Raw genomic sequence first — 23,607 nt, forward strand, 5'->3', positions numbered from 1 at the left:
CAGGAGGAGCTCCAGCGTTGGAGCCAGGCCATGGAGAAGGCTGTTCAGTCCCTGGCAGCGGAGGAGGCGTCGGGGCCCTCAGGGGCCAAAGCCCACAGCCTGCCCCCTCCCTCCTCCTCAGCTGCCCTCCCTGAGCCCAGCTCTGCCAAGAAAGACAAGGAGAAGAAGTTCAGTCGCTTTGCCAAGAAGAAATAAAAGGAGATGGCGGGGAGGGGGGTAGTTGCCTAGGCAACCTGGAAGGAGAAAGTCGCATTTGTGTACAATCAGTCAGAGCGAGCTTTTTAAATCACCACATTTTTTTTTTTTATATTCTTTTGTGAGAATTAAATATTGTAGTTTAGGTTAAAGCCACCACTCTTTTGCCTGTATTTAAGCCAGTGTATGACTACAAAAAAGGTCCACTTTTATTTTTTTTCATTTTGTGTTCTTTTTAACAAATGCCAAATTCAAAGCATTAAATTAAAGCACAGGAATGCTCCTTTCACACTCAACCAAAGAATATTTGTAATACTTTTTGTTAACTTAGCTGCATTTTTTTCCCGTTTCAGTAAGGCATGCTTTGATATAGCTGTGTACAATATGAAGGCCTGTAATGAAAATAGGGTGACTCAAGAGTACTGAAGAGTACTTGTACTAATCTGCCTTATAAAATGGTTGTGAACTGTAATACTGTGCTGTTTGAATCTGGAGCACTAAATGCTACTTCTAGAGCCCAGAGTGAATTTAATGATCTTTGAAAAGCTTTGTAAATGCCGTGTAAAGATTTGATGATGACTAAACCGTAGTGCAGTGCTGCACAGTGCAGACACACACCCTGTGTAATTGCAGTTATGCAAACTAAACGCTCTATGCACTGTGAAGGGTCTGACTGTTGAGATTTTTAATTGGTTGCTGACGACATGCGAGCAGTCACGAGACACCACAAGCAGTTGGTTCTGAATATGGATCCTTTCAGGCTGTATTCTCAACTGAACTGTGGCAGTATTTATTTCTGTGAACTTGAAATATATTCAACACTTGTGTATTAAACTCTTAATTTCATATCTATTCATTAACATATATACATATACAGTATATATATCTCCATGCATGAAGTATGTTTTACCTTAGTTTGATATGGTGCTATTGTGACATTCTTGAAATTTCAAGCAAGACCAACTTGACCTGCCTTATTTGTCTTCAACTTTGGCTTGTAGTACTACACATTTGGAAATGCATTCACTTACTATATCTGAGGGGTGTTTCATAAAGGTGGTTTGGAAAAGCAACAACACAACCAGGATTAATCTGTTTGCCCAATTAAGTCTGGACAAACAAACCTATCGAACAAAACCGACAAAGACAAAAATGTTTATGGGCACAGAGCAGCACATATTAAACACCCAGATTGCAGAAATGAGCAAAAAAACCCACTGCTTTTAACAGAACAAAAAGCTAATTCTGTCACAGTGCTGTGGGTCAGTGGTGAGAATGTCTCGGTTAATTGCAGGGCTCTTCCTGTAATTATGACTTGGTGGGCTCAAGTCCCATGTGGGACACGTTGTTACTTGTGTAGGAAATGTAAAAAAAAGTTAATGTGCATCTGCAAAAACCATTAAAGAACTTAAATAATTAGTAAGACCACAATACAAGAAGATAATTAGCATATTTTAGAAACTAAAAGTTATCAATTTGCTCCTTTAGCTTTGTTTTGTGTGACAGAGAGAACGAACTGCAAATGGGCCAGTTGTTTTTACTTTATTTTAATAGCAATGCATTTAAAGTCTGAATAAAAATGAGACCAAATCGGTTCAAATTTTAAGTACACAAAATGTGCTGCATGCGTCAAAAACGTATTGCACAAAATCGCTTCATTAAAAGTCAATCAAAAAGACTAAATGCTTGCAAAGACACTTGAAATGATCACAAAATAACTCGAGACAGAGAATGCCTACAGGGAGGTGTAAAAACATGACAGAAAACAAAGGGATGGAAAACGATTCCAAGCAAAAGCAGAACTACCACAAACCAACTACAGAGACAGAAAATGAGATGCAAAACAATGACACAAACCAACTGCAAACTTACAAATGCTTGTTTTGCATCTTTTTTTAGTCTATAAATCTTATTGTAATGTATGAGGAGTGTCTGTGCCCAGGGGCCCAGAATTAAACCTCCTTTATGAAATAAATAGTAGCCATGAAATAAGCTGAATTTAATTGGCAATCCTGACTTTGTGAAACACCCCTCTGGTTGCTAGGTTTTTACCTTCTTGACGACTTAATACAAATGTTTAAATTTTTAAATCAGGTGCTCGTATTTGTAAAAGCATATTTAAAAACCAGCCAAAGTCTAGGACAAGCTGAGGGTCGGATGAATCTTGACTGCTTTTCCAAAACCATACAACAGGAAGGCCAGGATCATACAGTAGCAGTACGGCGCTGAGGGGATGTGTCTTTGATATGAATGTAAGGGAAGGGATAATGAGGAGATTCTTGAACAATAAAACCATAACAGAATTCGGCATTTTAAATCCATACATGCAAAGTAAAGTGCATGGAATTGCATTTATAGATAATAATTCCTCTCTCACAGTCTCCCACTGCTGTTTTTGCCTTCAACTGCGGGCTCAAGTGACCTCAATAAAACGATGGGAGTGTAGAAAGACAAACAAGACTGTTCAGCTCAAGAGTTTCTCCAGGAAATGTGGTAGCATCATGATGATCTCTGCCTAGATTATCTACAGTAATTAATAAATCTAAAATCTCGTCGTCTAAACACAACAGAAAAGTTTCCGAGTGTGAGCAGAACGTCATGTCTATGCTACTAGTATCAGCAGCCATATGTTTCTGGTATAAACACACCTCGAAATGGTTTGACAAACTTGCATCACATGTATTGTCTTGTTTTTTAATTTTTTTTGGTCACTATATCTCCAGATTGTGACACTTCTGCTCATCCACTTTGGTTTTATTCCACCACTTCTTCCCCTCGTACCTGCCTTTTTCTGTTCAGTGGTTTTTAAATCTGCATTTTGTACTCTCTAGCTATGTAAAATATCCCAAAAAAAAAATAATGTTGACAGAAAACATCGAATACATTTTGAGAGAATAAAAGTTTAATTTTAAACTCCTGAAAGTACACCAGTTGGGTTTATTTACTGACCGTTTTGTTGTCCCTCGTGCTGATTATTTCTCACCCACCCCTAATAGTTAATACATCAAAAAAGGTGCATTAAAATGAATTTCAGAGTAGATTTATTGAGTGCAAACAATTTAACAGAGGCAGGGATGAAACAAAAGGCATTTCCACTTTCAACATTCATCCGTCAAATGAGCTAATTTCAGATAAGACGAGCTGCATATGAACATATTCAAAATAGACAAAAGTGTTGTATTTACATTCTAGTGGCTGCTGGTAAAACAATGAATAAACAGCCTCGAGACAGTAAGGCAGCTTCAGACTACTTAGATCTCATCTCACAAGTAACAGGCTGAGGTTGATCACTTATAGCAATACAAAGCCCTGAATAACAGTTCATTTCAATCTATACAAACTCAATAGGTATGTGCCTGCAGCAGAGCATACAAATTATAATTTTTCTTCAAAACAAATAAACCAGATACCAGAGATATTTTCAGTACACTGTATTACTTTATTGTTAGCCAATTTTCCTCAGCGAGACCTTAACAAAACCTGCCAGAACTTATTCTACTTCCTCACTTACCCCTTTAAACAACTTAGATTTTCATGTATATTGTGCATCTTGCTGCCTGCAATAATTTCTCAGCCTGGCCACAGCTAGGAAAAACAAAAAAACTAATTCAAATTATGCTTTCTGTCATCAGATGTTATTTTTTTTTTTTTTTTTTTACTGGAGCTGGGATTTGAAAACTGACTATTTGCAGAACAGATGCAAGAGGAGGCTTCTGCGATACAACGGCTGTTACAACACAACCACAGATCATCTATGAGGCATTACCGAGGTCCCTGCAATCAGTTTCATTTTTCACAAAACTGCTGCATAAGCCGTAATGACAATGACCCAGCGACGCTAAATCAGCACATAGCTGCTGAGAAATTATTCAGAATTAGACAACGTTCATTTGTATTTCGGGACTGAACACTTGTTTTCATACGTTTACGGACAATTGCCAAACTTGAGGAAATTAATTTTCCGCATATTACCTTGTGTAAGAAGCTCTCCGTTGGCTGTTAAGTCTCCTCTCGGGAGCTATAAATCTCTATTAACCAAGAGGTAACAAGGAAAGAAGGACGAAATTAGATTAACAGGATGACTATAAGCCATTAATAAACAGCTACAGTATGTTTCAGTATTTACAGCAACACTGCGGTCAGAATGAAAAACCTGAAGAAACACTAAATATGATGTACAGCTGTTGTTCAACTGCTGTTAGTTTCCCGTATTCAGCATCATTAGTTAGACATGCTTCAGAGGCGGTAATGATGAACATTCCTCACTGATGTTCCTTCACATTTGAAGGACAAACGACTGCTTTAATGTTTCTAACACCGTCCAACATCGTCATTCAAGCAGTTTCAAGCGACCGTGGCTTCCAATCAGTCAGAAACTGTTAAAATTTAACATGGAATTGCTTTCATTCAGGGGTAGGTGCTTTGAATTCCAGCATGAAAAGGTCTGCCGTGACTCACTCCAAAGCTCAACATTTAATTTTTTTAAATTAGCTTTTACATCTGAAATGGCAAAAATGACATGGGAACAAAGTGTTTAAAAAAGAACAGACAACTTTATTCACAAGCCATTTCTGCTTAATGCATAATTAAATAAGCACATAATCTCCAAAATAATACACAAAGATACAATAAACTTAATTACACAATGACCTATAAGGACTCGAGCAAGACGCATTTCAGGACAAGGTCGATTTTTCGGATTTTCGGTCATACGTGTATCAACAACGAGGCTTTATCAATATGGATCAGTTAAATCATCCATACACACCAGAGACACACACACACACACACACACACCCCAAGCGTTCATAGTTCATGACTTTAAGAGAAAGGAAAATCAGAGGAAAAAACAAGTATAAAGAGCAGATGATCTGTGCTACTTCCCTTAACATGAATGTCATATGATATGATGCAACGGGCCTGGTCCATATTTGGTATAAAACAGCAGTAACATGGAGTCAGTCACTTCCTCTATGGTGCAGTTTCTGATGCCCACACTGCTTGTCACAGTCCAGCATAACTGTGTGTTGAAAGGTGTTAATGGTGGCTGACAATTTAAAAATATGTAAATGTTTGTATACTCCATGTATGCCTCAGTGTAGTATAAAGGCAGGCACATTACTGGCAGAACGTCTTCCTGATAGAATTTTATTTTCATTTTGTCCAAGAGTGTGTGTGTGTAGGTGCGTGTGCGCAAGTATACAGTGTGTGTGTGTATGTGTGTAGCGAAGGAGGCTCAAGGTTGATAGATAAAACTGGCAGAAGAAGGATTCCTCGTCTATTTGATGAGCTTGTTGGCTCTCTGGTTCGCTTCATCAATGCGCAGTTTGTTCATGTCCGCCTGAAAGAAAGAAGAAGAAAAAGAAAGGTGAAAAAGGGGCAGTTACACAACATTTATTCATCAAGCAATTCACTGTAGCATTTAACAAACATTAAGAGCTTCAATGTGGAGTTTTGTTATGTGCTATGAAGCAGATTGTTTTTTTTATCCTTGTTTTATCACACAGTTCTATGAATGTTTTCATGCAGTTCAAAAAGTATGTGCCAACAAAAACAGGAGTAAAAATAACACCACTACCAAGTAAACAAGTATGTCAACAATGCAGGATTCAAACTCTTAAAAATCAGCATTACAAATGTTTTATGAAGAAATGTTTTTCCACATTCCGTTGCTGTATCTAATTTGTAATGGATAAAATTGCCATTTTTTTAAATCTCTAATTTATGAAAGTATTTAGAACGTTAATTCAGCAGTAATTACAGCACTAATTTTCCTTTAATAAGTCTTGAACAAGTTGCACATCTGGATCTTATTCTCTCAAACTCCTTCAGATTGAATTGGAAGTGTGTGAGAACCAAGGATGAGCAATATCGCCACAATTCGAATCACAATTCTCCCCAGATTTAGTTAAACTCCTGCCATCAAATGAGCTGTTGGGTATATAGTTGCCCAGAAGAAAAGCCTGAGGGGGAAAAATGGCAATTTTTGCCCCTCAGTCCAAACTTTTATACTTTTAAATTCACATTTTTACAAGTTAGTAAAAATTAATTTTTTGCCCTACTATTCCTCCTCTGTATACATGTATAAACTGTGAAAAAATATTCTAAATTCATGTTAAGCCTCAAGAATGCACACAACAATTTGACAACAAATGCAACATAAATTTGGTTTGCAGGTCCATTTAAATTAAATGCACTTAGGTATAATTATTGGTTATAAAGAAAAGTGCAAATAAAATTCTTATATACAACAACAATGTGCTCTGATCCAGTATGTAACTTGCTACCCTGTGGAGTTGTCTTGTAAACTGAGTTTGTGCTTCTAACCATAATGAAATGTGTATATCCTTGAAGACAAACATTTTTAATGAATTTTCCTTCCTCAGAAGAAAAAGAAAAGATAAAATAAAATTTTGTGCTGTTCACATCCATGCTTTCTTGCTAGCTGTCTGCTTCTTTCCAGAGTATCACTGGCAAGAACATTTAGTGCACTGTGAGCATGCATGTCCACGTGTAGTGACACACTTAACTACCGGGCTTTTAACGATACCAACAACTCCTAAGGTCATCTAGTCATGATCAAAGATATAATTGAGACACAAAACCAAGATACTTTAAGAGCAACTAGCTAGTCTTATAAAGTACAGCAAAAAAAAAAAAACAATAAGTTTACGTGACCGATTGAAAGGACACAATAACTTGTCCAGCACTTGACAAGTCATAAATATCAGACCCTTACCTTTTCAGTGATGCGGTCGATCTGTTTGTTCTGCGCGTCGATCTCATTGCCCATGTCCAAAGCCATAGATTTCAGGTTGCCAATGATGCCGCCGACTGCATCAAGATTCTCCTCCATTTCATCCTCACGTGCATCATTTGTTATCCTGCACCACAGACGCACAGTACGTTATAGTCATGGACTAGGAGGACTGAAGACAACAAGTCATTTCTAAATGACTATCATGGTTTTATCAACACTACAGTAAAATTCTCAAGATTCCAAAATGACCAGGATCACACCTCTTGATGTATGGGCCTGATGGGGCTGCAGCGCTTGCCTGGGCAGCCTGGCCGTTGCGAACACCTGAGGGCTGCGTTGAGACTACTTTCGCGCCACTGGCGTCAACTTCGCCCTCGCCTCCTCCAATACCCCAGGTACGCTTGTATTTTGAGTCATGCTCAATTGAAGTCACCCTGGAGGAAAAACAGAACGTCAGAGCAAATGAGGAAATCCATAGGTGTTTAATAAAAACTACAAATAAACACAATTTTACTAATTAAAAACTACAATTATGGTAACAGATGGGGCTCGAACTCGAAGCCTTTACAACCGGTTTATGGGGACAAATGTCAGCTATAACTAAAATCACAGACGGACATTAATAGCAATGAAGTGAAAAAGATTCCCTACCTTATTGCTTCATAGTCAAAGAATCTTCTTCTCCAAAGTGAAAGCATTTTGGGAAGATTTTTTTGTACGTTTAGAACCAAGTATGATCTCAGTATTCAGAGAAAATGACACTGCATAATGATGTGGCTTGACAGAGTTTCAAGAGCACAGATAAGTGCACCTGTTATGTTAAGAACTTAGTAGGAACAGCAACACAATTCCTACCTGCTCATAAGCAACTGGCAACGCACACAAGTTAAATCAGCATTGTTTTACCATGAAATGCATATTTGACATGCAAATTTAAGATTTTTTTTCCTCTGTGTCATGCGCAGCTATTCCAGCTGTGTCAGAGAAATGGCTACAGTTTTGTCCATGTGAAATCATTCATTGATCATCTCAGCATAATGGTGTTCAACCCCATGACAATAGAACCATGAAGTGGCCCATAGTAAGTTAGTTTTTTGCAGTCCTGTAGTCCCATTTTGAATTTGTCTTTGAATGATATCCTCCATATTACTGTCTACAGGAACCCAAGACTGTCCTGGATAATGCTGCAGTCACATAGATTTATGCTTAGGCTAGTTTTAATGACATCAGCTTTATGGTAGGTCACAAACCACAATACCCATGAGCATTGGCTGCTGTTGGAGGGAAAAAGGAGCCATGTCGAGATAGAAATCGTGGCAATAAAGAATTCAAAAACATCTGCTATTATAGTTGTGAATAAAGCTGAGCACCATAGTGTCGTATTTTTAGTTATGAGCACAAAAAAACCTTTAAATTATTTTAATACTATTATTAACAATATATGATAATTTAAAGTTTCATTGCTTTATCAGAGTTGTTTCACCTTAAACCAGTCTGTATTTTTGACTATTTTTTATAAAGAACCTGATATTTTGTCACACAAATGTTCATCTTATGTACTGAACTTTGAAACTAGAAAGTTTGATGGCAATAACAACTGCAGAAGTGTTCCCACTGTCAGCCGATACAGTCACAAGATAAAAAATAACAGATTGTTACTACTGGAATGAGAATTGAAAGTACCTCATCCTGCTTTGAAATGAAGTTTGTGGCATAAAAACATATTGAATGATCAAAATATTTTTGACAGCTTCCTCGCATATTTGGGAAGCTCAACAGTAAAACCAGTCATACACCTGTTTTATAAACAACAATATGTGCCAGCAGAGCACACAAATATCAGACATGAATATCATCTCCTGACTGGCAATAAACGGGATTTTTGGATGCATAGAAGCCAACAGTGATTTGGAGCCTGCAGCGGCTCTGAGAGTATGGTGTACCTATCACAGGGGCAGATGCAGAGACCACAGCACTTGGAGAGGTCGGTCAGGTTTTTCTCAGCCAGTTTCATGTCCTGGTTGATCTGGTCCATGCCGTCCTCCACACGCCTCAGCTGCTCTACAACCCACACATATTCACAACACACCATGTCAGCCTCTGCTCTTAATACAGTTTTATCTGCTAGAAATTAGACTTATTGTTAATTTTGTTTTGTTTATCACCTTTATCCATTCATTTTTAGAACAGGTTAAATTACACTTAACGATCCCACTGGGATTCTTAAATTGGGTCAATAACTGGGTCATTGCAGCATCAAAAAAAATTGGGATGTAGTTAACAAAAAGAACATACGGTAGGTAGTGCAACAAATAATTACAAATGCACATTTTTAAACAGGGAACCCATGCCTTGGACAGAAGTTACACAACTTAACTTAAAAGCACTAAAAATAAACAGCACATGCATAACTTCATCAAAAATATTCTGTGGTTATTCTGGTCAATACTGATGCTTTTTCACTTTTAGTGCCACCATGAGTATAATTTTCTCTGTCTGTAATGCTGAAAAACAACTTTATTAGTGTCTTACATTTTGTTATTACACTGTACTGTTATTAAGGGCCTGCAGCACAAACTAATTCAAGTCAATTTTAGAAAATAATTAACATCCTGAGACATCTTTGAACATATTTGTTCTCTGAACTTTTCCTCACATATCCTTGAGAATTTCCCTGTACAATTGTGGATGCTTCAAGTAAAGGAAAAAACACTTGAGGATATCTGTCTCCTTAAGTCATCACAAGAACTACTTAGAGATGCAAAAAAGGTTAAAATCAGTATTCTATGACAATGACATATGGCTGATTTAAGCTCCAGTCTAATCTTCGTTTCCCAAAAAATTTAAATAAAATTAACCCTTGGTATTTGGAACTGTCCTAAGAATGCCACAAAAAAAGTTACAACAAATTAAGCAATTAAATGAAGAGATTTGAAGAAATTGCAGAGTTTATGCTACTTATGTTACCTCCTTGTTGGTCCAGCATCACCATGGTGTTCACGCCAGTCTCTTTGCTCTGAAAACACAAAACCATTTCACAAATTCAGAACACGACATTACAGATGAATTCATGTATTGAAAGAGATGGAAATAATTAGCTTTGGATTCATTTCAGAATAAATTAGGACAGTGGTTTTGTTCAAAACTTGAAGTGTAACAATAACTGAAACAACCTTTTTCTCATAGTGCAGTGACCTTATTGTCAAAAAATGACATTTTTCAGCCCTAACATGCTGTTTAAATGGAGAACAAAGCCTTTTCAATTTTTAAGTCTGCGCCATTCATGCAAATAGTCTCCATTCTGAGTTCAAGCAATCAAAAACTACTTACAAAACTGTATATTTTATTGAAATCATTATTCACTAATAGGAAATTTTCTAACACACGTTCTGGCCATTAAAACAAGGCTTCACTGAATATAATATTTATTTGCCAGCAAGGGCAAAATTGTCAAAATCTCACCTCCTGTGCCAGCTGTAGCATCCTCCGTGTGCTTTCCAGTGACTGTGGGAGGAAAAATTAAAAAAATACAAAACATGGGAGGCGTTAGAGAATAATGAGAAGTGAAGAAGATTATTAGCTAAAAGCAGTCTGCAGAGAGAATGTGAAAAGATTTAAACACTGAGACAAAAACAGATTGGGAGTGCAGTCACACCTCAGATCTTCCTTTAGCCAGCAGGGTTGATGCATTTTTATGTCTGGCTTGATTGATTTCTAAATCTCCCAAATGTAACTTCATAAAATCTTGCAAATAAAATGAAAATGGACACACACATTTAGTTTTAGGACAACACTTTGCTAACTTGAATTCCAATAGGAGATTATAGATTCTAAACACATGATTTATCTACTTTTTGTCGTATTTTATAGTGTCTGCTTGTAGAAACCTTTTTCCAGTAGTTGACTAAGCTCAGATTGCTCACAGTGGAAACTGATGGGCCGGTTAATTCAAACAAATCAGCTGATTATTTTGAACGTGGCCTGAAGACACAGATAGAAAACAGAAGAGAATTAAAAGGCAGTAAGAGAAAGAACAAGATAAGATTAACACAGAAATTGGAAAGATGTCTGTGATAAGAAAAAAAATACGCAGGAAGCTACAACATTAATATTCATAAATATATGAAAGCAGATGCCAACAAATCTATGAAACCAGATCTATGAGAGTGTAAAGCTTTAAGTTATCAATGCAAATTGTGTGATTTAGTTTCCCTGCACTCTGACGGACACGTTTAATGCAGTAATACAGCAGCCGAAGATGTACATTATGATTACTGACAGTAGATCATGTGGGCTTATAGTTTTAAAATTAAGATCTTGGTTACATAAGTGTTTCTGGATGTGAATGTGAACCTGCTGATTACTTAATCTTAAATTATAAAATATCAGAAAATAATGAATACTTCCAGCAATGCAAAACAACTGATGATTTTCTGTATGTAATGTAATAATCACACTCTTACCAGACTCTAATCCCTCAAACAAATTATTACATTATATAGATATATATAAAGAGAGGTATATAAAATAAAGACAGATAATTACCACTCATGTAGAGCTGAAATCAAGTGTTACTTATCTAATTAGCAGTTTGACAAAACCTTAATCTGCAACAGTTTGGATAATCAATTTGTCTTTTTTTTTAAACTGGTGGCATCTGAATATGTACTAGTTATGGATTATTGCTCTGGCTTTGGATTGTCAGAAAAACAAGCTATTGTAAAGGTAAGATATGCCATCAACATTAATCAAAAAATTATTTGACCCGTCGTCTTTCATTTTATAGGTAAAACAATTAACTCGACTGTCTGGTTCAGACATATTTTGACAGCAATACAATTACAGCAATTTTGCTACAGTACACCAACACAATGGATTCACAATTACGTATTTAAGTCGTAGATGCTGTGCTGATGTAGTGTACACTGATCTTTAGCAAAAATATAATATTAAACATTCAGGAATTTCAACCATTTTTATATGGTCCATCCATTTTCATAGTACAGGAATTATTTTTAACACTCTTCTGATGTAAAAGCTTTGCAGTCAATGTCTGCCTGAAGTCTGGAACCTGTGGACATCAAAACATGCCGAGTTTCCTTTCTTTACAAGCTCTGCCAGGCCTTTTCTGCTGCCTACACTAAACTCTTTCTGCCCTCAGATTTGTCTTCAATAAAAGAGAAAAGCAGCTCAGTTGGGTTGAAATCAGGTGACTGGCTCGGCTATTAAGAACATTCAATTTCTTTATCTTAAGAAGCTCTTGGGTTCCTTTCACAGTATGTTTTTGGTCATTGTACATCTTCACATCATTTTTGCAGTATTTGACAGAATTTGAGCAGAAAATTCAGTTCCGTTCACTTCAGAATTTATGTTGATATCAGATGTCACATCATCAATACATGATTTCTTCATAAATGTAAATACACAGATTGAAGACTTCCTCCACAAGAGTCGTATCAACTTGGCCAAATGCTGTAAAGGGGTTTTTCTACAGCAAGAGAAGAATTTTGCGACTGTCCATTTTGGTTGTCTTTTGTGGTCTTCCAGACATTTTGGTGCTGCCGTCACTCGGACCAATCTGCTACTATTTTTCTGCCTGCTGTGCTCCCTCACTTCCACAAACGTCTCTTTGGACTACTCATTGAGAGTTCCCATGAACTGCTACCAAATGCAACTTTAGAACAAACATTTAGAATCATCTCCAAATCTTTTCTCTTTAGTTTCTCATGAATTAACGAGGAAGCAGGCCACAGCTAGCCATGAAACTGCTCAGTCAATTGTACACTTGCTTTTAAGCCTGTGAAAATGGCGAGACTACATAAAAAAACGTCTGTAATTCCTAAACGGTCAATGCAATATTTTTGTCAACCCTCTTGAATTAAACCTCAAAGTCAGCACTTCAGTCACATCTTGATTGCTTTTTTTTTTTTTTTTTTTAATCAAAACCCTTGTGTTAAGGTACAGAGGCAAAATTACAAACTGTCATTGTCTAAATAGTTATGGACCTGACTATATGCTGCATGTCTAGATTTAACCAACAAGAACAACAAAAGATAACACGTCACTACTCAATTATTTGGTGGGGAAATTCTATTTTTGAATCCAAGTATCCCATCTACTATACTAAAAGCCAAACTGAAAATGCAAAAATAGCCAGAAGCAATGCCATGCACTTACATAAAACTTTTTAATTCATCATGGCCCCAATTCATAGATGTTAATTCACCACAGTATATACACTGCATGCTAATCAAACGGTCTGTGATTTTAGAATATCACTTCCAACTGAACTTAAGAGAGAGCAACAATTTAATATTTTCTTTGTAAGTATTTTTCCTTCCTGTAGCATTTTTCATTAACAGTTCCTCCTTTACATTCTAGAAAAAAAATAATGTTCAACTTCAGCAGTAAGACTAAAATAAATAATTTACTTGTCTATCAATAGAAAATATAAGTTCTGAACTATTCTTCTGATATCTATTTGGTGCCATTTTTCAAGAAAAATAAGGGCCAAATATTTCCTATATCCATTCTGTCTATTATTAGGATTTGTTTTATTTCTGTCTTCCGAGTTCAAAAATTTATATTTTTAGGGTAACTTTTTAAAAAAAAAAAAAAAAAAAAAAAAAAAAAAAAAATAATAATCAATGGTTTCACTCCTCGACGGCTCTAAAATCAACAGTGTTTGACAGGCATAAAGTCACTTTTTCAACACACTACATACTCAGAGTAAAGTTTACACCAATGCTGGTAGTCTAAAATCATGACAAACAAAAACTCAAAAGTACGCACAGAGACAAAGAGTCGAAGACAGACTGGAATGCAGTCAGTTCAGGTGAGCAACGCCTTATGTGTCTCTATTAATAGCAAACGCTGTAGAGAGGAGTGCACGCGAAAGGAGTGAAGTACGGAAGCAACTCAGGGCACGACTCCATTGTTACTGTCACTAATGAACTGTTAACAAGAGAGAGTGTGGACCAGATTCCTCATTCTCTCTCTGTGTGTTATGTTTGCTCCGAATACATTAATCAGTGAGTTGAGAAACAGACAAACACGGAATTGGCGAGAGGGATGCGTCGATCTCGGCCAGGTTTCTGTTGGCTTAGCCAGAACATCACTTGGGTGGATAAACATTACATTATGTCTCCGAAAATCCTTGAACTTGGCTAATTAAGCCTGAAATCGCGGTCTTAGCCAAACCTGCCAGATTGGTGTGCTGTGACAATTCTTTGAGATACAGACAATTGTGAGATATTTTTATCGTGTGTTTGGGACGGCTTAAATGGGAGTGCAGTTAGGTGAGGTGCATGCAGGTTCCAACAAGCTACATGGAAAGCTTTCCAACATAAAATTCAAGTTATTCCATCACATAAAAAAAGTAGAAAAACACATTATAGACATTATGCGGCTGCAATATACCAGGATTACTTAAAAGTATTACACATACTATGAATTTAAATAACTTTGACACATAATAGGTCTTTAAGTTTTTTTTATTCTCATAAATATCCTTGAAATGTGAAAAGACAGCTCATGTTTGACTTCCAAAAGGCGATTTTTTTCTTGAAAAAAATTCTGATGTTGTCCTGATACATTGCCAGCCATGACATGAAAGTGTTTCAAGTATGCGTGGTTACCCAAAGCCAGAGCAGTACGCAGTATTAGTAGAAAGAGCCTCCCATGCCCCGTCCTTTCTATGATCTCCTAAGTCAACCACGCAGCAGTAAAGGAAGAAGATAGAAGGAAAATTTGCAGGTTAAGTCAGAAAACACACAGAGAGAACAAAAACCAGAAATAGAGAGTGTAGAGAAAAAGAGATGAAAAAAACTCCACAGACAATTAGTACAGTCTGAATTACATGAAGGTGAAGCGCGCAGCTACAAGCCCAGCAAGAGTAAGATAATTTGCCTCCATTTGAATCAGATGGCTGATCTTATGATGCCCTGGAGTGCTGATTAAACAATTATCTCCCTGATAATAAAACACTTGGATATAGCTGACAACATTCAAACTGTCAAAACCGCGGAGGGGTAAGGGAGCTATCAGACTAAATTAGGCGGAAAGCCTCACACACTTCCTATTAATGCCCGGTTTAATAATAAACTTTGAATGCAAAGACTCTCATTACCCCCTCCATGCCCTTTCAGTGCTACAATACAGCAAACCCCAGATTATTTTTTCTCCTACTGATTTTCTGTTAAGCCAAAGTTGCCTTTGTCAACATGGTTACACCTAAATTCATTATTTTATAATGGTAAAATGAATTTATTTTAACACGATTATTATACTTCTATAATATATTATACTATATATAGCTGTGATATATACAACTATAAATTTAAATAACTGATTATCTGCACTGTTATAGCTTTTAAAATGTTTTACATTTGAGTTTTTATATTTTGGACTTGATTATTTTTATTTGCATTATTTATACTTATAATTTGCTTTTTTCCCATAACAGTTAAATGAGATGATCATTACTGGCATGTAGCTACATCAAGGCAATTACCTTTTAGCTTGACTTCTGTTTTTGTTTTTTTAAGATTCAGTAACTGAGATGTGTCAATTGGGGAACTTCAGAGGTGCTGGTTAGTGGACTGTTCTAACATTTAGACAGAGGAAGGTTATCCATTTTCTCCTGCCTCAAGTACTCGTGTGTGTATATGCCAATACTACTTTTTTCAAACTTCATGTTCTTAGTTCCTCCTTATTGGTTTTAAGTTATTTTAATTCAAACAACTGCTGTTGGATTAGAGACAAATTAATGGTTGTGACAGCTTATTTGTAGATGATTAGTATTTGTGCATTTGTTGTCTGTTGTGGATTAAAGTGACACTTCACTGAAAATCTTTTTTGGCATTAAATACTCATCCCCTTCTGCAAGATATCTGCTCTAAGTTAGCATCTTCAATCTATAATAGATTTTATTAGTCGCAAGGAAAAAAACAAAAAGGCTTTATGCTTGGGGTCTGCAATTTCTCATTTTCTCAATTCCTATAAATGTCAGAAACTTTACAAGATTAGGAATAATTGATTGGATGTGTACCACCTAGTACCAAAATGCACTCAAACACTATCAATAAAATATCTTTAGAAACTTCTCAAAATCATTTCTGCAGGGCTAGCTACATCTCTGCTCTCAATTTCTACGCTCAGTAAGTTCCAAACACTCAAACTGATAGCATAGCTTTCACAATTTGGGTCGAGTTTCACTTTGAGGAAGTTTCCTACTTGGTCAGAGAGAAATACACAATGACAGAATGGAAAATAGAAAGTGTGTGTGCATGCATTGTTTGTGTGACTCAGTACCTCATCAGTCACTTGGTTGGCCCTCATTGCCATCTGTTCCGGACTCATGTCTTCCATGTTGCTGCTGTCCTGTTTGGAGGCTCCTCCCGTGGCACCGAGCTCAATTTTCTGCGGCCTGAAGATGAGCAAAGTTCAAAAGGTCACTAAACGGCACCACATCAGGCATCGATGAAGCTATAAATATTAAAATACTATCACTATACAAGAGCAAGCACATAATGGCAAACACTGCTGGTTTAAAGAGTGATGTGAAGCATCTTGGAGAGAGAATGTAGCAACATACAGATTTTCAGAGGAAATAATAAATTTGAGATGCAGCAGTTTACTGCCACGACAGTCTGTCAACTGCTTTAAACATCCCCCATCTCATCAATGTGAAGTGATTGTGCTACAAGTATGCATTCAGATTTAGGGGAGGCTATTTCTTGCCAAGGTGGAGATATGTTTAGTGTGTGGTTTGTTGTCTGTAAGCAGGATTACACTAAACCTATGGAGTCAAATTTAATGAAACTTAATGGAGAGGTGAAGTAAATTTTGGGTTCCAGATCTCACTTTAAAATTGAAAGATAGGATATTGATGAGGAGAGCAAGTGCTCTTCTAGGTCCTTGAAGATGTAATGGCAGCAGTAAAATTGTACTTCGCTGTTGACATGCATGCTGTACAAAAGGTAGGGATTCATAGGGATCAGTTGCACCACTACAATTAACTATTTGAGCAAGAGAAAATGTGCTGATCACAATTTTAAGATCCCAAAGGATTTTTCAAGCCTGGCAACCATAATGATATCTGAGTAAAAAAAAAACAAACAAAACAAAACATACAGTCAATATTTATATTTCCACCTAAGTATTTTGGGAAGAATCCCTTATGTTTAGTGATTTAAGGACAGACAGCATTATATGTAGTAAGTTCAATATTTAGCAGCTGACAAATAAACTTTTCCAATGTGTTGTAAAATGAACTTTAGCATTGTTTCCTACAGAAACTTCCTGCTATATATCAGCAAATGTTTACTGATTTTAAAAAAATCACTATAAGGTAATATATTGACAAATCATCATAAAATTACTGACTCTAATTTGATAAAATTCTCTAACTTGAATCTATGTTTATGTCTCAACTGAGCTGCACTCCACATAAATCCAAACAGTAAATGAGCATTAAGTTTATCTGGTGTCAGCTTTTCAGTTTATAAAACACAAGGCAGAACCTTGAATTAAAACTTTTCAGTGTTGCAAAGGTTGTGGGAAGTTGCAAGTTAAGGGTTGTTAAGTCCTATTGTCTCATATCCCAACAAAAAGCTTGGTGCTGTGTAGTTTAGTATGTGCATGTCACTCATATGGAGAAAGGGAAAAAGAAGATGCAAAACTTAAACAAATTAGGCTCTTTTCCTGCCCCTGAAGGAGTTTTAGAAGTCAGAACACATACAGCGGGCTCACTCATAAAGTGTGCAGGGCTTAGCTGCAGTGTGGTGAATAGAATCATGCATGCTAACAATGAGGAAACAAAGATATGGAGGCTGTGATAGGGAAATCAGAGTCATGGGTGGATGCTGACACCTGGCAGAAATACATTAAAACACTGCCGAGGTTTTCTCCAATACTAAAACTAATTAAAATGACAAGACTTACAGCTGCAGATCAATAAAATGCTAAGCTAAAATGTGGTCTCAGAAATACTTAAATACAATAAAACAAAGTAACGTGGGTGGTAACGGGATAAAAAGCAACTTAGGGGAAAGAAATACTAAAAACGAAATGCTATAAGATTATTCACAAATATTTTGGAGACTACATTTCCTTGCTGCAGGATCAATGAAGGTTTAATCTATCTATCCATCTATCTTGATTTTATCAGGTTTGATTTTCCTGGTTTGAAAGGGCATTTAAATTACGTACATTTATGACCTTTATTTGACTATTTAAACTGAGCAATGTAAACAGTGAATGGCTCCACTTATTGTCTTTTCTGCCCCACCCACCACCTCTTCCAGTTACTCCCCTCTGGCAGCCGATACAGGACCGTCCACACACATACAACACTGATAAACAGCCTTCCCCCTCCACAAACCGTATAACAGTCGGACATGCCCGGACCCTAAACTCTCACAACCACAGTCACATACAAATACTCACTGACACACCGTTGGAGATTAGCTGATTGGACAGTTTACAGTAACTATATGTGCAATTTAGTTAAGCATATCCACCTTTCCTGCTGCCAAACACAGCACTTTAGACATTGCACTTTTACATAATATGTTTTAAAATGTCTTAAGAGTTTTACCTGCATGGAGAATGCCTTTGTATGAACCGTCTTTAGTTTTGTACTTGTTTTAGTCAGGAATTGCCATCAAATTTTCATTGTATTGCCGTTTTGCACTGCAGTGTAAGGACAATAAAGCTTCTAATCTAATCACTCCACGTTATTGTTAATGTTCTGCAACAGAACATTCCCCTCATCCCAAAAGTATCCCTACATTGCAGTAACAAAGTGTATCAAAATGTAAAAAGGTGACATTTAACTTCTGTTTCCCATACAGCAGACCTCTGTGATTAATACAAAAATGATACCATCATTAACATATGACCAGATTCTACGATCAAATTACCTAAAGAGTTTTTAAATGTCATGTTAAAATTACTTTAAAACAGAAAAAGGGTCAAAATAAGCTGATTAAATATTTACAAATTCGTACAAAAAAAATTAATACTCTAAAATAAGTTATAATAACTTGATATGAGAATTTGGCATGAAATCCAATTAGATGATTAGAAGATAAGAGACTACATACTCCCTAATATCTTTATGGACAGCATATAGGGGCTGTCTTAGAAGATAGATAAGAGGTGAAAGATTTACCTACATGCCACTGTCATCTATTAAAAAAATAATAAAATGGGTACAGTGCATTAAAATGGAAATTAAGCCCACCTTCGGTCCCTCACTGTTAAAGCTTTACGGAGTCCCACTGTGAGTTACTCAATCACTACAAAATTATTAACGCTAAAGATCAATGTCAAAGACAAAACCGATTTAGTACAACTATTTTTACATGTGATTATCTGTGACCGACGATAATATCAGGACGTACTGAGGCCACGTCAGACAGCTCTGTGGTAGCTCTGCATTAAGATCAACATTCAGATTTCATGATCTTGCACAACAAGCAGAACGTCAGGGCAGGCGCGAGGATGTGCCACCAAGAAGCTGTGAACAGCAGCAGGAACAGTTGGCGATGGCTGGCCACTGAGGGCCACTCGTTGTGAAAATTAGCATTTTTCTGTGCTCTCAATTTGTTTTTTTCCCCCAAAGATTAACTGACTACACTAAAGTTCAGACAAAGCACAGTAGATTAAAGCAGGTTATAATTAAATTCTTAGGTATGTTAGCTCTGATTAACAGGATATATGTTGCTGTAAACGGTCGAACACTCTGGGTGGTTTCACAATTTAGAAGCTTAAGTATAAAACCTTGAGTAACGTGGTTTTGTTGTGTTTTTCTAATGCAATTCATTTGCAGATGTGTGTTACAGTCACAATTCTGACCTTCCACAACAGTTTAGCAGTCACAAATCTATTCCAAATAAAATGTATGCATCAAGTGACCTTCATGCAGTCCAGCATCACAAAATAAACTGAAATGACTGGGGTAATGGCTGCCTCAGAAATGCTCTGGCTCACAAGGTAAAATGAGATCAAACTCATCATAAGCAAAGAATTAAGTTTGTTTTCTGTGATGCAGAAAGGCCGCACCGTCAAGGGCACAGAGCCATAAACACAGCACTCTGTTTTTATTCCAACTTTTATATACCAACATTCAGGAAGCACACTGCCTATTCCCTTCTCTTCTTTTTCCTCTCCTGTCACCTCCTTTTCCTTTAAAGTTCAAGTAACATGTTCCTGTTTTGCAAATAATCCCTGAACTTCAAGTTCCCTTTCAAACCTGCAGCAACTCAACATCCTGCGGAAAAAAAAGACGAGGAAACTGGATACTTGGCAGACAGCTCAGAGGATTTGATGTTGTTGACTCTGCATTTTTCTTTCTTTTTTTTTTTTTGGACAAGAGTGCACTTGGTTCACACAGGCTTGACTGCTTTTTCTAACCGATTATTAGATTTGGCAAGATACTGATGCAAGTTTTACAACTATAACACTGAAGGTGGATTCATTCACACATATTACACTGTTTTGAAAGCTACAAGAAGAGAACATGAACAGGTCAACACTGAAATATCAATTGCCCAGTAAAACAGACATCTGTGTAGCAGAAAAATGATTTACCCCTGTGTCTTTGTGGTGAGAAGTATAGATTTAAGCTGCATATGTGTGGCAGATGCTAGATTCTGATGTTATATTTGGTCCTTTGTGAAATTTAACCTAACTGAGCTCTATTTTCACTCCACAACAACACAAAAATGTGACACCACACAAGATGGGTTCACAGCTAGGCCAAAACTTCTGAACTGTGAATTATTTTCTTGATTAAGTTATTAGTTGCTTGGTTTATAACATGTCAGAAAATGTTTTTTTTTTTTTTTTTTTTTTAAATGCTAATTGTTCCTAAGTGACTCACTAGAAGACAACTGGATTTCTGAGGAAGCCTCTTGGATGAGTGGTGAAACTTTGTCTATGAACAAAATGAGAAGTACAGTTGCCTTCTATTGAGGCACGTACAATTACAATTAACTGCATGACTAAGAGTCTACACAGACAATGCTGATCAGTGTTTTCTAAAGCCCAAGATGATGCACTCAAATGTACCGTTTTGTCCAAACCAAAAGATATTCGGCTTGATTTCAGAGGAGCAAAGAAACCAGAGAATATTCACATTTAAAAAGCTGGAATAAAATAATTTAGACTAATTAATACATGCAATAGCTGACAGCTAATCGATTAATCATTGCAGCTCTGTTCACAGCCACAGGAGGAATAATTTAAAGAGCCTTAAGGTCATACCCATTCATGATGCAGTTTCTTCACAGCAGCCACAAGTGCTAAACACCAAAGCTCCTACAGGGAAGCATATTTCTTGTTCTTCTACCCAAACCTGTTCCTCCAGCTCTGACTGCAAACACGATGACATCTTTTCCTATTCAGACTGACTTCATATCCTTCTTCTTGATCTCCCCTACACTCGGAGTCTTTGTTTAAAAGTTTTCCCCCACAGCCTGTTTTAAGCATTTATTTGGGCTAAGAGTAAAATGTTTTGGGCAGACTGTTTGACTAATAATACTGGCCCTGAGAACAAAAAAACAAACACCGGTGACATCATGCTGTATGTAGAGAGAAAGCCTAAACTGCGACCTTGTATTTTAAAGGGTTTTCACTACAGCTGATAATCATTACTGAGGACAAGGGAGAAAATACGACAGATGGTTAATCATTTTCGTGGTTGCGTATAAATAGCAATGCCACACATTTAACTATGATTATCTAATAGGCAGAGGGACAGAGTAAAGTTCTGAGAAACCATGTGACAACAGGTGACGTTAGCCTGACTGAGCAACATGAACCAAAAGCAACAGAAAGTCCCACACCCAGGACACTGCCGTTGGTGCTACAAAGTCCCAAAACAACACTTTAAAACTCACTCAAAGAGTTTAAAAGAGACAGATAACAGCGTCAAGTAGTGCGTCAGAGCATATTAAAGCTGGCTTACATTGTCTGAAAAGTTGCCGATGTGTTTAAAATCTCGTAAACAGGTTGAGATCCGGAGAGCAACTCGTTAACTGAAGTGCTGCTGCTAGCTAGCTAGTTAGCCAGTTCCGCTTTCTTGACAACTACCCAGCGCTGGCGCTGAAACAACTGTGAGGAGAGGCAAAGGTAGAGAGATATTTGTCAAGTCAATACTTACAGGTAAACCTTCCTTGCTTTTTAAAAAAATGCCCTCGCAACTCCTCCTTCTTCACGGTATGTGAACTTGGCACTGGGTACTCCTGGATTCCTTCACTGTTTCCGCCGTCTGACTGAAAAGTGTGTCGGTTGGTGCCTTTAAGTGCTGTCGGAAATCCGGCCACTCAGCGAAAACACGCGTTTTAGACGTTTTAATAAGCGCACGGATGCGTTAGTCTAGTAAAAGTACAAAAGGAACAAGGTATAAATAAAATATGTATGAAAAAATACTGTTATTTGAACAACAACAACTTATGATTCAATTTGGAGTGCTATATCATTCAAATTAGTGATTAATTTTAATATAAACATGCCTCTTGTTTCACAGCTCCCTGCTTCCCATCTGCATTGGTAGAAAATGATCTATTTTACTTTCTTAAATAGCTCACTGTACTTAAGTATAATTTTGAGGCATGCTACAACACCGTACATTATAGTAAAGCATAACATAGCATAGCATAGTCTAGTCTAGTCTAGTCTGGTATAGTATAGTATAGTATAGTATAGTATAGTATAGTATAGTATAGTATAGTATAGTATAGTATAGTATAGTATAGTATAGTATAATTTAGCATGGTAGTGTATTACAGTACAGTACAGGATATCATAGTATAGTATAGTATAGTATAGTATAGTATAGTATAGTATAGTATAGTATAGTATAGTATAGTATAGTATAGTATAGTATAGTATAGTTTTGTATAGTATAGTATTCTACAGTGTTACATATTTTGCTTTTCTTCTCCCACATAGTAATAATAATAAACATTAGCTCTAAAGCACCTTTCAAAACTGAAGTAACAAGCTGCTTTACAAGACATTAACATATATAAACCATTAGAAAGCAACAACAAAACATAAAAAGATGTCGGTAATATAAAATAATAGTAAAGACAGTGAAACAGTAAAAAGGGCAATAGCAAAACATTAGAAACAGAGTAAAAAGTTATGCAAATATCGTCTGCACAGGTGGGTTTTTAAAGCATTCTTCCCAAGAACTGTGGGGCTAAAGCAGTAAATGCACGGTCCCCCTTTGCTCTAAACCTGGACTTATGGACTTTAAAAAGTACTGAATTCTCTGATCTGAGAGGTTGAAGTGTAGAATAATTTTAAAAAATTGGGAAATAATCTTGAACTTTGTAACAAATTATGTTTAATGAATACATAGGTGTAGATTTTAGGACGCAGGCATTGAAGGGATATCTACCCCTAAATGACTCAGCAGGGATAATTTATCTGGAAATTAGAGAAAAGTGGAGAGAAGTAATTATATTATACATGATATTCCAGTATATTTTGAATTGTCGCCTGGTGGCAGAAACAGTTTTCTTTTAGATAGGTAAAGACATTTCCACCACAGATTGATGCAGAAAAGGTAAAAACAAGTGTATGAAAATCACCAGAATGCAAGAAATTCAGTGTTTGATCACTAATGCTGACTTTGT

At 36.6% G+C, this 23,607-nt stretch overlaps 2 protein-coding genes across 7 annotated transcripts in view; one reads left to right on the forward strand and one right to left on the reverse strand.

Moving 5' to 3' along the window:
• Positions 1 to 3,120, forward strand: part of sptb (spectrin, beta, erythrocytic) — a 78,615-nt gene extending 75,495 nt beyond the window's left edge. For all 5 annotated transcript variants that reach the window (XM_023271990.3, XM_035948818.2, XM_023271981.3 and 2 more), the window contains one exon: positions 4 to 3,120. In XM_023271990.3, the coding sequence (XP_023127758.2) occupies positions 4 to 195 (192 nt within the window). In that variant the 3' untranslated portion in view covers positions 196 to 3,120. The remainder of the gene's footprint in view (positions 1 to 3) is intronic.
• Positions 3,121 to 3,219: 99 nt separating this feature from the next.
• On the reverse strand, positions 3,220 to 22,283 carry LOC111569710 (synaptosomal-associated protein 23). 2 transcript variants are annotated; one of them, XM_023272019.3, is made up of 8 exons: positions 22,125 to 22,283; positions 16,268 to 16,382; positions 10,418 to 10,459; positions 9,923 to 9,971; positions 8,899 to 9,016; positions 7,216 to 7,389; positions 6,935 to 7,079; positions 3,220 to 5,536 (listed from the first exon to the last, which is right to left on the reverse strand). In XM_023272019.3, the coding sequence occupies exons 2-8, from the start codon at positions 16,322 to 16,324 to the stop codon at positions 5,474 to 5,476; spliced, it is 648 nt and encodes a 215-aa protein (XP_023127787.1). In that variant the 5' UTR covers positions 16,325 to 16,382; positions 22,125 to 22,283; the 3' UTR covers positions 3,220 to 5,473. The 2 variants fall into 2 exon arrangements, with proteins under 2 accessions (XP_023127787.1, XP_023127778.1); XM_023272010.3 differs by lacking the exon at positions 22,125 to 22,283 and adding an exon at positions 21,930 to 22,087.
• Positions 22,284 to 23,607: the final 1,324 nt, after the last annotated feature.

The sequence above is a fragment of the Amphiprion ocellaris genome, chromosome 20 (assembly GCF_022539595.1).
Source record: "Amphiprion ocellaris isolate individual 3 ecotype Okinawa chromosome 20, ASM2253959v1, whole genome shotgun sequence".
NCBI classification, from domain to species: Eukaryota; Metazoa; Chordata; class Actinopteri; family Pomacentridae; genus Amphiprion; species Amphiprion ocellaris.

Bases quoted from the DNA above. Each gene is read 5' to 3' on its own strand.
- LOC111569710 (XM_023272010.3), bottom strand. The intron at 9,017-9,922 runs GTAACATAAGTA...TGTGGGTTGTAG, and splicing joins GATGCTGGACCAACAAGGAG to AGCAGCTGAGGCGTGTGGAG. The intron at 7,390-8,898 runs GTACACCATACT...TTTTTCCTCCAG, and splicing joins TGCATCTGCCCCTGTGATAG to GGTGACTTCAATTGAGCATG.